This window comes from Myotis lucifugus, unplaced genomic scaffold, assembly GCF_000147115.1.
Source record: "Myotis lucifugus unplaced genomic scaffold, Myoluc2.0 scaffold_105, whole genome shotgun sequence".
Lineage (NCBI taxonomy): Eukaryota > Metazoa > Chordata > Mammalia > Chiroptera > Vespertilionidae > Myotis > Myotis lucifugus.
In genome coordinates, this window is record NW_005871153.1 from 1,700,000 (window position 1) to 1,715,311 (window position 15,312).

The 15,312-nt window shown below is 46.3% G+C and overlaps 1 protein-coding gene across 1 annotated transcript in view; it reads left to right on the forward strand.

Moving 5' to 3' along the window:
* The window catches only part of SLC12A8 (solute carrier family 12 member 8), a 120,882-nt gene that overhangs the window by 10,788 nt on the left and 94,782 nt on the right, over positions 1-15,312 (forward strand). Inside the window, exon 4 of the mRNA XM_023757298.1 lies at positions 12,729-12,960. Within this exon, the coding sequence (XP_023613066.1) occupies positions 12,729-12,960 (232 nt within the window). The remainder of the gene's footprint in view (positions 1-12,728; positions 12,961-15,312) is intronic.

Here is a 15,312-nt window from a genome sequence, read left to right on the forward strand (position 1 = left end):
TGGTAAGACTGGGGCTCTGAAGGGGAACTCAGCGGCAGAGCCCAGCCCACCATCCAGGTCCTGACCCTTAGTCAGTGGTCCCTGCTCTCCACCAGGCCTGCCTCATGGATTCCTGATTTGAACAGGGAGGCAGGGCCTGGGCTGGAACTTTCCTGCTGCCCATTCTAGGGAGGTGAGTGCATGGCAGTGGCCGGAGCCCAGGTGGCAGCCGAGTGGCCTGGTTCCTGGGGCACTTTTGTGCTGAAGAGGGGATATCTTGCCTATGCCAGAGGACTTCCCTTGCAGCAGCCACTTCTCAAATGAGCTGGAGCTCTCATGCACTGATAGCTTGACGGCCTTCCCAGGAGGCTGGAAGCCCCCGTGTGGACGCCTGTTGAGAATACTAATGAGGAGGCCACATCGCCAGGGTGGCCAGAGGCTCTCAGAAAACCAGCGAGGTGGGAGAAACACGAGGCTTCTTTAGCTGGAACGCAGGGATGGTGAGGAAACAAGTGCAGACATTAAGAAGTAGCTCTTTGTCGGCACTTCTTAGTGTGGAAAAGGCTTTTATGATTGTGCAAAGGGTGGTGGGTGGTTGAAAAAACAGCTTAATGAGAAGAATTTGTCTAAGTAAAACTACAAGAGTCTCTTCAAAGAAAGCATCGGTTTTGTTTCTTTTATTTTTAAGCAGCAGGGGCAGGGTATTTTAGCTTAAATACATCTGATTCTCCAACAGCACAAAGCTGTGTGTGTGTGTGTGTGTGTGTGTGTGTGTGTAGGACCAATGCATGGAGGGCACTCCTAAAAACCACTTTCCTTTACTAGAGAAAGATCTTTTTTTGTTGCCATTGTCATTTTTATTTATTTTTAAATAATTTTTTATTTTTAAATTACAGTTTACTGGTACATACAATATTATATTAGTTTTAGGTATACAACATAGTGAGTAGACATTTATAAAACTTACAAAGTGATCACCTGGATAAGTCTAGTACTCATCTGACACCATACATAGCTATTACAATACTAGAGGCCTGGTGCACAAAATTCATGCACTTGTGTGTGTGTGTGTGGGGGGGGGCGGTCCCTAGCCCGGCCTGTGCCCTCTTGCAGTCCGGGAGCCCCACAATCCATCGCCCTGTAGAGAGAGGCCCCCCTACCTGCCGCAGCCCACCAGTTGGTGGCCTGGGCCTCCCTCTTTGGGGCGATCACAGAGTCCCCCTTCCTCCCCCTCGATCGATCACCCTGCCAGCCAGTGGCCTGGGTCTCCCTCTATGGGGCAATGGCGGCCCCCCCCTCCCCGCCCGACCAATCACATCACACCCACCTTGGCTGGCCTGGTGCCAGTGTGTGTCATAGCGTGGTCGTCAGGACGGTCATTCTGCTGTTAAGGCGTTTGGTTGATTTGCATATTACACTTTTATTATTATAGATTATTGACTATACTAGAGGCCTGGTGCATGAAATTCATGCATGGGTAGGGTAACTAGGCCTGGCTGGCGATCAGGGCTGATCAGGGCTGATCAGGGCTGATCAGGGCCTTCAGGCTGCTAGCTGGGGTTTTCCTTCCTTCCACGCCACCCCCTGGTGGTCAGTGCATGTCATAGCGAGCGATAGAACTCCTGGTCTCCCCGTTGAACTCCTGCGAAGAGACTTTGCATATTAGCCTTTTATATATATATTTACCCTATGCTGTACTTTACATCCCTGTGACTGTTTTTAACAACTGGCAATTTGCACACCTTATTCCCTTCCCCTTTTATACCCATCTGCCCAACCCACCTCCCATCTGGCAACCATCAAAATGTTCTCTGTATCTATGATTTTGTTTCTGTTTTGTTTCTTTTTTAGATTCCACATATAAGTGAAATCATATGGTATTAGTCTTTCTCTGTATGATTTATTTCCCTTAGCATAATCAGTCTGGGTCCGTTCATGTTGCTGCAGATGTCAAGATTTCACTCTTTTTTTGCTGAGTAATATTCCATTGTATATATGTACCACTTCTTTATTCATTTGTCTATTGATGGACATTTAGATTACTTTCATATCTTGGCTATTATCAACAATGCTGCAATGAACATAGGGATGCATATGTCTTTCTTGAAAACATTGATCTTAAGAGAGGGAGGGAAAGAGAGAGCAAAACGTCAATTGGCTGCCTCCCTCACACGCCGGACTGGGGATTGAACCCCTAACCTGGGTATGTGCCCTGACCAGGAAACAAACCCACTATCTTTTGGTGCATGGGACGACACTCCAATCAACTGAGCCACACTGGCCAGGGTGCATACAACTTTTTAAATTAGTGTTTGGGTTTCTTCAGATAAATACCCAGAAGTGGAATTGCTGGGTTCTTTCTTCCTCTGTTGTTATACCTTTTGTTTTAAAGTCTATTTTGTCTGATGTAAGTATTGCTACTCCAGCTTTCCTTTGGTTTCCATGCGCATGAGATATCTTTTTCCATCCTTTTACTTTCAGTCTGTGTATATTTTGATCTGAAGTGAGTCTCTTGTAGTTACATTTAAAGAATTATTGATAAATATGTAGTTATTGCCATTTTATTATCCATGTTTTTTATCTTTTCTTAAAAATATAAATTTTTATTGATTTCAGAGAGGAAGGGAGAGGGAGGGAGAGAGAGAAACAGCAATGATGAGAGAGAATCATTGATCAGCTGCCTCCTGCATACCCCCTACTGGGGATCGAGCCCGCAACCAGGGCATGTGCCCTTGATCAGAATTGAACCTGGGACCCTTCAGTCTGCAGGCCGATGCTCTATCCACTGAGCCAAACTAGCTAGGGCTTTTTTCTTTTTTGGGGGGTCTTCTTACAGAAGTCCCTTTAACATTTTTTATAATACAGGTTTGGTGGTGATGAACTCCTTAAGCTTTTTCTTTTTCTTGCCTGGGCAGCTCTTTATCTGTCATTTGATTCTGAGTGATAGCCTTGCTGGATAGAGTAATCTTAGCTGTAGGTCCTTGTTTTCCAACACTTTGAATATTTCGTGCTACTCCCTTCTGGCCTACAAAATTTCTGTTGAGAAATCAGCTGACAATCTTATGGGAGCTTCCCTGTAGGTAACTGACTGCTTTTCTCTTGCTTTTTTAATTCTTTGTCTTTAACCTTTGCCATTTTATTTATGATGTGTCTTGGTGTGGGTCTCTGGGTTCATCTTTTTGGGGACTCTCTGCTCTTCCTGGACTTGTGTGTCTATTTTCTACAGCAGGTTAGTGAGAGAAACATTGATTGGCTGCCATTATTTCTTCAAATAGGTTTTTAATTCCTTGCTCTCTCTCATTGCCTTCTGGTACCCCCATGGTGTGAATGTTGGTATGCTGATGTTATCCCAGAGGCCCCTTAAACTATCCTCAAATTTTTGGATTCCTCTTTCTTTTTCCTGTTCTGATTGGGTGTTTTCTGCTACCTTCTTTTCCAAATAGCTGATTTGGTCCTCTGTTTCATCTAATCTACTGTCAATTCCCTCTAATGTATTCTTCATTTCAGTTATTGTATTCTTAATTTCTGACTGGTTCTTTTTTACATTTTCTATCTCCTTTTTTTATGTTTCTTATCTCTTTGCTAAAGTTCTCACTGAGTTCATTGATTTCAGAGGAAGGGAGAGGGAGGGAGAGAGAGAAACATCAGATGAGAGAGAATCATTGATCAGCTGCCTCCTGTACACCCCCTACTGGGGATCGAGCCCGCAACCTGGGCATGTGCCCTTGATCAGAATTTAACCTGGGACCCTTCAGTCTGCAGGCCGATGCTCTATCCACTGAGCCAAACCAGCTAGGGCTTTTACATTTTTTAATCCTTATAACTAATGTGTGTTTTGTTTTGTTTTTCTTTATAACCAATGTTTTGAACTCTGTCTAGTAGATTGCTTGTCTCCATTTTGTTTAGTTTTTTTTTTCTGGAATTTTGTCCTGTTCTTTCATTTGGGACATGTTTCTTTGTCTCCTCATTTTGGCTGCCTCCCTGTGTTTGTTTCTTTGTATTAAGTAGAGCCTCTTCACCTCCCAGTCTTGGTAGAGTGGCCTTATGTAGTAGTTGTCCTGTGGGGTCCAGTGGTGCAGTCCCTAGTCACTCGAGCCAGGTGCTCCAGGTGAGTCCCTTGTGTGGGTAGTATGTTCCTTCCTGTTGTAGTTGAGTCTTGGTTGTTGTTGGCATGCCAGTGGGAGGGATTGACCCTTAAGCTGATTGGCTGTGAGAACTGGCTGTGACTAACAAAGTAGCCTCTGCAGGGGCTGACCCATGGAGCAGGAATCACTTTAGCGGAGCTCTGGTGCCTGCTGAGTCCACCCTTTGGGTATGTCATTTGTGGAGGTCGTTAAGTGATGCTCTGTTATGGTCTGAAGCTGGCCACCGGGTGTGTTGGTTCTCAGGCTTTTTGGGAGGGAATCTGGTGCAGGCCAAGGTCAGCTACTGCCTTTGCTCTGCCTGGGGCCACCTGGTATGAGCCACAAAGTGATCCGCAGATGGTACTTGTGCTGCACTTAGAGGTGTCTAAGAGAGGCTAAGCTACAAACCAAGGCTGGCTGCCACTGGTGCCAGGTTTGGGGTTACTTAGCGAGAGACGTGGGGCATGCTCAGGCCAATGCTGCTTGTTTGGGGTTTGGGGACCTTTGAGAGATTTTAGGAAAGTTGGCAGTTTGAACCAAGACAGGCCATTTGTATGGAAAAGCCACTGTAAACTCTTGGGTGGGGCGGGGTCTCAGGGAATCACGAGGGCGGGTGAACAGTGTTAGCCAGGTTGATGGAGACTCAGGTATGGGGCCCACCTGTGCTTGCAGGGTGAGGGCTCATCAAGGGAACAACGGCCTCTGCCAGCACTTCTGTCTGGGACAAAGCTGCCCCTCCAGCCCTCACCGTGATGCCAGGTAATTCAGTTCTTCCCTGTATGTTCCTGGTGCATTTTGAGCTGCTGTCCCAGAGCTGGGGCTCCGAGTGGGTGAGTCTGAGTAAGTCCATGCCAGGCTCTTTAAGAGGAACACCTGGGACTCTAGCAGCCTCTGTCTCAGTCACAATCTCTGCTGGTTTTCACAGCCAGAAGTTATGGGCACTTCTCTTCCTGGCACTGGCACCTTGGGCTGAGGAGTCTGGTCTGGGGCTGGGACCCCTGGTCTGGGGCTGGGACCCCTGGCTCCTCACCAGCTGAGAAATCCTGATTTTTAACCGTCACACCTGGTTGTGGGGCCTGTTCCAGGCCTCTGCTCCTCCTACCAGTCTCTATGTGGCCTCTCTATATCCTTAGTTAGAGGACTATGTTCACCTGGACTTCAGGCACTTCTCAGTGATGGTTGTTCTGTAGTTTAGTTGGAAATTGGATGTGGTTGCGGAAGAAGGCAAGTGCAGCATTTACCTATGCTGCCATCTTAACCAGAAGTGTGGAGAGAGATCTTTAAGCATAGTGGCTTGGAAGGTGAGTAACAACCAGCCAGTTTATTTTATTACCCTGGGGATTTATACACTGATTTTTTACTTTTCTGCTATTTAAAGCCAAGCAGGCTGCAAGATGGACACTTTTCTCGCTCCCTGAGTAGACAACAACTTTGCCTCTTGAAGCAGGTACTACAGACGAGGGACCAGTGCCGAACGGGTGGGAAGGCCCCATCACACACACACACACACACACACACACACACACACACACAGAGAGAGAGAGAGAGAGAGAGAGAGAGAGAGAGAGAGCGAGAGAGCAGTAGGATGTTGATTCTCCTGTATGTGGGCTGACTTGGAGGAAAAGCTGTTCACAAGATGTTTTCTGATCACTGGCAGCTACTGCGAGCAGCTATCCCATCCACTTCCCTGCTTGCTTTGCTTGCTTTTCGTTCAGGCCTTGGTCAGAAATACCTTTGCCCTCCTGGTTGGTGCCTCCTGTGCCTCTGCTTCATCTGCTGCTGCCTGGGGCTGGGGCTCTGGAGCAGGGCGTGGCTGCTGCATGATCCTGTGACTGTGCTGCTGGGGTCCATTTGCTAGTATTTTGTTGAGGATTTTTGCAAATATATTCATGAACGATATTGGTCTGTAATTTTCTCATGATATCTGTTTAGTTTTGGTATCAGGACAATGCTGGCCTCATGGAATGAAACTGGGAGGTGTTTGTGAAGGACTGGTGTTAGTCCTTTAGATGTTTAGAAGAATTTAGCAGTAAAACCATCTGGTCTGGGGCTTTTCTTTGCAGGAAGTTTTTTATTACAAATTATTTCTCTTCCATAGGCATATCCTGATTTTCTTTTTCTCCTTGAGTCAGTTTTGGTAGTCTGTGTCTTTCTAGGAGTTTACCCATTTAATCTAGTTTATTTTATTTATTGGCATGCATGTCACAGATTCCCTTATAATCCTTTTGTTTTTGTAAGATTGGTAGTAATGTTTTCCCTTTCATGCCTGATTTTAATAATCTGAGTCTTCTCTCTGTATTGCTTGGTCAGTCCATTAAAGGTTTGTCTGCAAAGAAGCAAGATTGGGTTTTGATGATTTTCTCTATTGGTTTTCTCGCCTCTACTTCATTTATTTCTGCTTCAATCTTTATTGTTTTCTTCTATTTGCTTTGAGTTTAGTTTGCTCTTCTTTTCTAGTTCCTTAAGATATATGATTAAGTCATTGATTTGAGATCTTTCTTCCTCCAGAGTTCGAAAGAAGAAGTAATAATAATTCTTGGGAACCCCTCATGCCCTCATTTCGGGGCATGTCTGCTCAGGGAATCATTGATTTTTAATGATCGCCAGAGCAGATGGCCTGTTTGCCTTAGAACAGGGGTCAGCGAGCTTCTTCTGTAAAGGGCCAGCCAGTACAAATTTCAGTGTTTGTAACTCATATGTCTCTGTCACAACTACTCAAGTCTGCTGTGGTAGTGCAAACGCAGCCACAGACAATCTGAAGAAATGGGCATAGCTCTGTTCCAATAAAACTTTATTCCTAAAGCAGGCGGAGCAGGATTTGGCCAGTGGGACGAAGTTTGCAAACCTTTGCCCTAGAACAAGCATGTCAGACTCAAAGGCTAACACAGGCCAAATAAACAAGGTTTAAGTTTATGTGGGCCGCAAAAAACCAAAAGCTTCAATTGTCATAGAAACATAGGTTTATTTCAATAGAGACATGCTGAATACAAAGGGCTGAAATAAATGAGTAATTGTTAACATAAAATAATAGAACATTTTAATTAAAATTAATATGTTTTCTTGAACATTAACTTACCACACACTGAATAACTACACAATTTAATAAGCATAATGCAAATAAGCCTATTTTTCTTGTTCTCCGAAAGTGAAATATTTCCTGTTGCGCACACCAAACAAGTCAGTCCAAGACTAATGATGTGGCAATCGGCTGCTAAAATATTTGCTGCTAGTACTAGTGGGGAGAAATGGTGCAACTGTGTGAAAGGCGCATAAGGAAAATGAATGCAACACGATTATAGTAATCAGTCATTAGTGAACGTTGTAGTTCGTTATTAATAATCTATACTAATAAAAGGGTAATATGTTAGTTAGACCGGGAGACCTTCTGGGAGACCTTCCGGATGTCTTTCCAGACAAAGCTATGGTGGCGGGGCTGAGGCAGAGGACGTTAGGGGCGATTAGGCCAGGAGGGGAGGGCAGTTGGGGGTGATCAGGCCAGAGGGGGGGGGGCATTTGGGGGCGAGCAGGCCATCAGGCAGAGTGGTTAGGGGCGATCAGGCAGGCAGGCAGGTGAGTGGTTAGGAGCCAGTGGTCCCGGATTGCGGGAGGGATGTCCGACTGCCGGTAAAGGGATCGGGCCTAAACCAGCAGTCAGGTATCCCCTGAGGGGTCCCAGATTGGAGAGGGTGCAGGCTGGGCTGAGGGACAACACTCCCCCCCCTGCCCCCGCATGAATTTTGTGTACCGGGCCACTAGTCTATAATAATAAAAACTAATTATTATTATTATTAGTAATATGCTAATTAGACTGGATGTCCTTCTGGGCATCCTTCTGGATGACTTCCCAGACAAAGCCGGGGCTGCAAGGGCTGAGGCAGCTGCCGTGGAGGGGGGTTGGGGGGCAGGCAGAGGAGGTGGCTACCACGGTGGTTGGGGACTGAGGCAGAGGCAGCAGCTGTGGCGGCGGGGGCTGAGCCCCTTGCATGAATTTTGTGCATTGGGTCTCTAGTTATGTATAACAGGATATTGTAAAAATTAAGTTACAAAGTATTTATTAAAACGTTTCTTACATACCGTTATATTGGCTGGGCCACAAAAATATTCGTTGTGGGCCGCATGTGACCGGCGGGCTGCGAGTTTGATATGCTTGCCCTAGAACATCAAAATGTAGAAGATATAAATACTTCAAATAATTATTTTTTAAAGTTGCAAACATTTTTCATTGCTCTGCACCTCCCAAGCCCTTCCCCCTCGTCCCTCTGAGACGTGGATGGCAGGCCTGCTGTGTGGACCAGACCCCTTGGCCATGGATGAGACGGTGAACGGAAGCCCCTCCTCACTCCCTGCCCCACTCACCTTTGTGGACCTGGGGGCTTCTTTGGGGCTGCTTACCCCACACCCAAAATGTCCAGCTTCAGCCTGTACCGTTATGTCTAAAAGCTTCTGTTAGTGACTCCCATGCTCTGTGCTGGACCCCGTGCGAAAGCAGGGAGTACGAGAGAAGACCTGACAAAAGCCTGAGGTTTTCACTGTGGGCCCATAGGGTCAGCCAACGCGAAGCTTGAACCAGGGATTTTGTGTCGGAAGGGGAGGCCTGTGGAGGGGCAGCCCTGGTCCTCTAGGTCGGTTCTCAAAGACAAGAAAATGTCTGTGATTGTGGAGGTACAGTTTTTCTAAACAAAATACATTGGAAGGGAGTCTTACACCCTGAAAGTAGGTCACTCTCTCCCTTTAAAATGGGAGGTGGCACCCCCTGATTCCTGTGCCAGAGGGCTAGAAGTTTCTCTGTGGAGAAGGAACAGGGAGAAGGAATGCCTGTGATGATAAACTTTAAGAGGAGATAAAAATACTTTAAAAATATGATAAACTCGGGGGTGTTTATCCATTAAACAAACCAACGGGATGTTTTCCAACGAAGAGGAGTCGTCATGGTTGGAAGGTGCACTGCCTCGGGGTGGCTGGATCGCTCTGGGGAGGGGCTAGTGGTCCCTGTCCACTCCCCTCTTGGGGGAGGCGGAGCTCAGGCCAGCCTGGGTTTTGCTGGCGGGAGCTGGGTACAGGGAACCTGGGTCCTGGGCTGCTGTTCTCCACGTGGATGCACTGTTGTATGTACCCAGATGTAGTTGTTGCATAAACAGAACAGTGCTCTTATATGTTTGTTTTTATTTTTCCTTCGTAAAATTATTTTAAAAATTACAGAATTATATTCCTTGTAACCAGTTAACACAGTGGAGATAAAGTAAAGAACACATGAGTTTCCCCTCACACTCCCGAGGTAGCCATGTGACCGCCTCGTGTCCTGGCAGAGCACCTTCCCCCTGCTCATCTACACACGTGGATGGACTTTTGAAGTACTGATGCTTTTATGGAAATGCGGACAGATTTCATGCCCTGTTCCCTGCCTGTATTTCTTACTTACTAAGTCATGGACATCCCACCAGGCCATGTTGAGTCTGTGCTTTTAAACTAGTGACTTAGTATTGCATAATGTGAATGTACCATCATGCCTGGCATGTTCATATTGTCTTCGTTCTTTTTTAAAAAATATTTTAGCCCTAACTGGTTTGGCTCAGTGGATAGAGCATCAGCCTGTGGACTAAAAGGTCCCAGGTTCGATTCTGGTCAAGGCATGTACCTTGGTTGGGGGCACATCCCCAGTGGGGGGTGTGCAGGAGGCAGCTGATCAATGTTTCTAACTCTCTATCCCTCTCCCTTCCTCTCTGTAAAAAAAAAATCAATAAAATATATTTTTTAAATATTTTAAATTGATTTTAGAGAAAGAGAAAGGGAGAAGGAAAGAGAGTGAAACACTGATGTGAGAAACATTGATCAGTTGCCTCTTGTAAGAACTGGGGACCCAACCTACAACCTGTGTATGTGCTCTGACTGGGAATTGAACCGGCAACCTTTCCGTGCGTGGGGACGATGCTCCAACCAACTGAGCCACTGGCCAGGGCACCTTGCCTTCATTTTTAAACTCTCTTCTGTAAGAGTAGGTTTATTCCTTTTCTCATTCTTGTTTTTATTCATCTTTTAAAAGATCAGCGTATGTTCACTGTGTCCTTTTTTTTGTTATTTCCCCTCTGTTTCATTAATTTCATATTTCCTTTTATGAAGTCCCAAGATTTGGCCTTAGATAGTCTGGCTCCATGGTCTGTGCTCCTAACCACCATGCTCTCTCACGCATCCTCAAGAGCTTTTTCTTTTTTCTGTTACTGGCCTCTTGGGGCTACACAGTGATTTTAGGTGCGAACCTGTGAGAGGGCAGTGTTTACTGCGTGGCTACTTCCTGTGAGCACATGTTGTTCTCCAGCTGGAACAGGAAGCACTAGGTTTGGAAGCTCCAGATGCAAATGGTCACGTTCAAGTTGGGGCGTCCTCCTCTGTATGTCAGAGACAACAGATGCCCGGGAAAGAGATGCCCACACAGATGATCATCATGACCACATTGTTATCAATTGTTTTTAAATCTCTGACACAACTGACCATGAAGAGTCCTGTTGACCTGCCCAAATACTGATGAACTAGCACCATTATCCTCATCACACTCTTGGTATTTAGTCAAGAGTAAGTTTGAGTTCTGAGGTGAATGCAGGAAACAAAGATCTATATCTATCTATCTATCTATCTATCTATCTATCTATCATCACATTTCATCTGTCTCCCTCTCAGAGATGATTGCATTTCCCCCACATTTACTGGGCTCCCTCCCCCTTTACCCAAATGGGCTCCCTCCCACTTTACCCAAATATAAATGGAAATGCCTAATATAAATTTGGGGAAGACTGACAACGTTGGTACATCTAGTGAACCAATCTCAGTGAACAGCGGGGCCTCTGTGAGCTCCCCTCACATGCAGAAATTGTATTAACGGCTCCTGCTTTCCAAGGTACTTTTCATAAAGTAAACATATTACAAAGTGTTTATTGAATGCTTGCAACGTACTTAGCAAATGCAGGGGGTTTTAAGAGGTGCAATCAGCATATTTGTTTTTTAAGATGTTTGCATTCTTGGTGGTGGCAGAGGAGAAAACTTATATGCACTAAATAACAGAATATGGCCAGAGAATTAACTGCATGGCACCGGTAGTCAGCATCATATTTATTCAGAAAAAGGGGGTACGTAAAAGGCTTCGTGGAAGAGGAGGAACCCAATGGAGGCCCGAGTAGAATGCGTTCCCTCTGAGATCAGCTGAGCAGAGCTGTGGTGACCCGCCGCCTGGGGGCTTGTGAGGGATGAAGCTGACGAGAAAAGGAGGCTGAGGAATTATGGAAAGTGAGGCCGGTGTTATTTTCAAATATTTACTTAAGATCGTGTTTTAAATCTTTTTTAAAAGGTAAAATCATGACTCAGGAAAATATAAAGTAAACATGTATGAAAGATTTTATCTAACTCAGTTAATGGAGGAGCCAGTAAGATGCTAAAGAGCAGTTGAGATGCTAGGTATGGGTCCTAGATAGATACAGACCAAGTCCATAAATTAACAGTTAGGCAACTTCATAAATAAATGTAAGGGTAAGATTGCTGGGTTAGACACAAGACGGATTAGTGTCTTACAGAACAGCAAACCCTAATCTTTTGGGTTATCTGTCCCACTGGGCAGAAGTTATTTGCATCTCTGGTGGGGGAAAAAATCTATACGTTAACATGTAACCACTAATTCTGGGACATTTAATATATTTAATCAATAGCAAACAGTGAGTAGAACTAAATACATTCACCGAGGTGGTCCTTGGGTAGCCTTTATTCGATGTGACATTGAAAAGATGTGCGGCTTACGTTTTTTCTTATTTCCAAGTTTTAGATACTTTTTAAAAATAATAGTGACTACAAAGAAATGGAGAAAAAACTGGGGTTTGCTTCTGTGCCCTCCCAGGCTCTGAGATGGCACCCACTGTGTGTTTTTGGTCTCTGATTAGTTCCTGAATAACTCAGACAGAGAAACCCAAAGACTCTGGGCCCAGAATCCCACCCGCTTCCCCTGATCTGTTCATGTGAGTTCGCACTGGCCATCCGCTAGCTCTAGGCCAGTGGTCAGCAAACCACGGCTCGCGAGCCACATGCGGCTCTTTGGCCCCTTGAGTGTGGCTCTTCCACAAAATACCACGTGCGGGCGCGCACGTACAATGCGATTGAGACTTCGTGGCCCATGCGCAGAAGTCGGTTTTCGGCCTGGGCGAGTCTATTTTGAAGAAGTGGCTTTAGAAGAAGTGGGGGTACCCCTCAGATTGAGGACGTTTTTAGCAAAGGCCAGCTTAGGAGTACCCTAATTAAGTTAATAACAATGTACCTACCTATATAGTTTAAGTTTAAAAAATTTGGCTCTCAAAAGAAATTTCAGTCGTTGTACTGTTGATATTTGGCTCTGTTGACTAATGAGTTTGCCGACCTCTGCTCTAGGCTTGGGTGGGTATTCATCCTCCCCTCTGGATGATGGTAGAGAGGTGATGGGAAGAAATGGGGCTGAGGCAGGGTTCCTGGGTGGGAGGGCTCGTTCAGCTCCGTGCTGGATCCCATGTCCCATGCTGACGGAGTGAGCGGCTCCTTAGGGCCGGGCAGCGCTGGCCCGTGGCTCCGGATGCTTCCCTCTCCAGCTGACTCTTCCTACCTAGAACTGCCTGTCAGTGTGTTGCAGGTGCCATGTACATCACCGGCTTCGCTGAATCCATCTCAGATTTGCTGAGCCTCAGGAACATCTGGGCCGTGCGAGGCATTTCAGTTGCGGTGCTTCTGGCCTTGCTGGGCATTAACCTAGCAGGTGTCAAATGGATCATCCGCCTGCAGCTGCTGCTGCTGCTGCTGCTGGCCGTGTCCACCCTGGACTTCGTGGTGGGCTCTTTCACACACCTGGACCCAGGTAAGCTTGGGAGGTTAGACGCTGGCCTTACAGCATCTGCACTGCTTTCTTGAAGTTCACCCCCCCTATGCTCTACCTACCAGTGTATGCTGTTCCGGGCAGGTGAGTAGGTATGTCTTGGTGCAGAGGCTACACTTAGTGTAGCTTCAGAAAGGCCCTCCTCACATAGGCATTTTCACTTAGAACATTTTCCATGTTTCTTTTTATTTTCTTTCTATTATAAGAAACCAGAAAATTTAGGTAAGACGATAACATTGAGCTGGATAGATAAACATCAAATTCATAATGGTGATTAAGGGAGTGGGCAAGAAATAGAGCTGGACATAGGGAAGAAAATGGACTAACTTTTTTTTTAATCTGTCATACTTAAAAAATTATTTAAAGGGACTTGATGCAAACATAAAAATGTTAATTGTCATTTTTGGGAGATGGAGGCAGATATAGGTTTGATTATCTATAATTTTGTTTCTTAAAATTTTTTTCAAAGTAAATATACAAATCTATTAACTAAGTTTAAAGACAGAAAATAAACAGGCAGGAATACTCTGAAATGGTGTCAGGTACTGAAAATCAATGGATCACTGCTCTAACCTGGGTTTCCTCAGGTTGGCAACTCTAATCCTCAACCCTTATGCTTTGAGTGAGAAGGTCTTACCCCGACTGTCCATAACTTTGTAATGTTGTGATTTGAGTTGGTTTGGCAGCAAAAGTCTTTTTGTCCAGAGTGCAAAGCTCTTCCCAGGATGCAGCAGAGAGGGTTAACTGCCTGATAGTTCACACTCTGGGGACGCTGTCTGTATATGGTAGTAGTGACTAGGTACCTGCATTGGAATATGAACAGGAAAGGGAGATAGGGCCACCAGCTGTGTTAAAAAAGGAAAAGGGAAAGAAAGAGAAAAAGAAAAACTGGTCCACAGCACAATCGCCTCCAATGGTGGTGGTGATGGCAGCTGCAATTGACTGAGCAGTTATGTGCCAGGCCTTTTGTTAGCATCTCAAATGTAATTCTTCCCACAACCTCATGAGGGAACAGTTATACCCATTTTACAGATGAGGAAGTCAGAGCTCAGAGATGATAAAATTCACTAGTGACCTGGTGCACGAAATTTGTGCACATTAAAAGGGAATTAATTAGAGGAAATATTTTAATGTTGCTATTTGCCCTTTCTCTATAATAGAAGTGTCAGAGATGAAAGAAAATTAGTAAAATGTATATGAAAATCTCCCTCTTGTCAGAGTCTGGGACACGCCATGGGAACCAGAGGCAAGTCCCCGCCCACCCATGTGTGCCTCGAAATCACACGAGACCCAGACCCGGCCGGCCATGCCCCCCACCCCCCCACCCCCATTTGGGCTAGATCCAGACCTGGCCAGCCCCACCCCTGTCAAACCCCGCTAGGTGGGGTTGCGGCCTCAGGTCCCCTGGCCCTGCATCAGGGCAGGAGGCATGGCCTGAGGTCCCCTGTCAAGCCCCACCAGGCGGGGGGTGTGGCCTCAGGTCCTCTGGCCCAGTGCCAGGGTGGGAGGCGTGGCCTGAGGTCCCCTGTCAAGCCCCACCAGGAGGGGGGTGCAGCCTCAGGTCCCCTGTCCTGGCCCAGCACCACGCAGCCTCGGGTCCCTGCTGATTGCTTGTTAAGGCTCATTACGGGAACTCGGCCTCCACTGTGGGCGCAGCCATCTTGTGTTACAGAATCCCTGCCTCTGCTGTGGGCGCAACCATCTTGACCGTTATGGCACGGCGGTCAATTTGCATATCCCATCTTTATTAGATAAGATGGTAATGCATGGCAGAGCTGGGAATGAACCAGATCTATGGGGTTCTAAAGCTGAGCCATCCCCTGAGTGGGAAGCGGGGCCTGTCTTCATACTACCGGCTGTCTTTTTATGATAGCAGCTCTGCTTTCCCCCCTCAGGCTGCTCCTGACGTGTATTCTATACAGGCTTGTCGTTCATAAAAATGTTGGTTGAATAAAGGTCAGAGTTTAGTTGGTGCGACGCACTGTTCTGGCCGTATCACCTCTTCATACATTAAAATTCTTCTTTTGGAAAATAGTCACTGCCTGGAGCTCCCTGAGTGCCCCTACCTGGCATCCTCGTCCCTCCCCCAGGGCCTCCAGAGTCCCCATGACTCAGCACATACAGAGGGGCCCCAAGACCCACTCCAAGGCCGAGGGCCAATGCAGTGTCCAAACGGAGCCTGGCCTGGCAGTTTGCTCAGTATTTGGAGCATCGCCAGGGGAGGGAAGGGGCGGTTGTTTTTCCTGGCCTTGCACTCCTGTGTAGAGACAAGCCACATCCTGAGGGAGATCTGCTGCCGCTTGGCCATCAAACTGTCCGTGAAAGAGCGAGAAT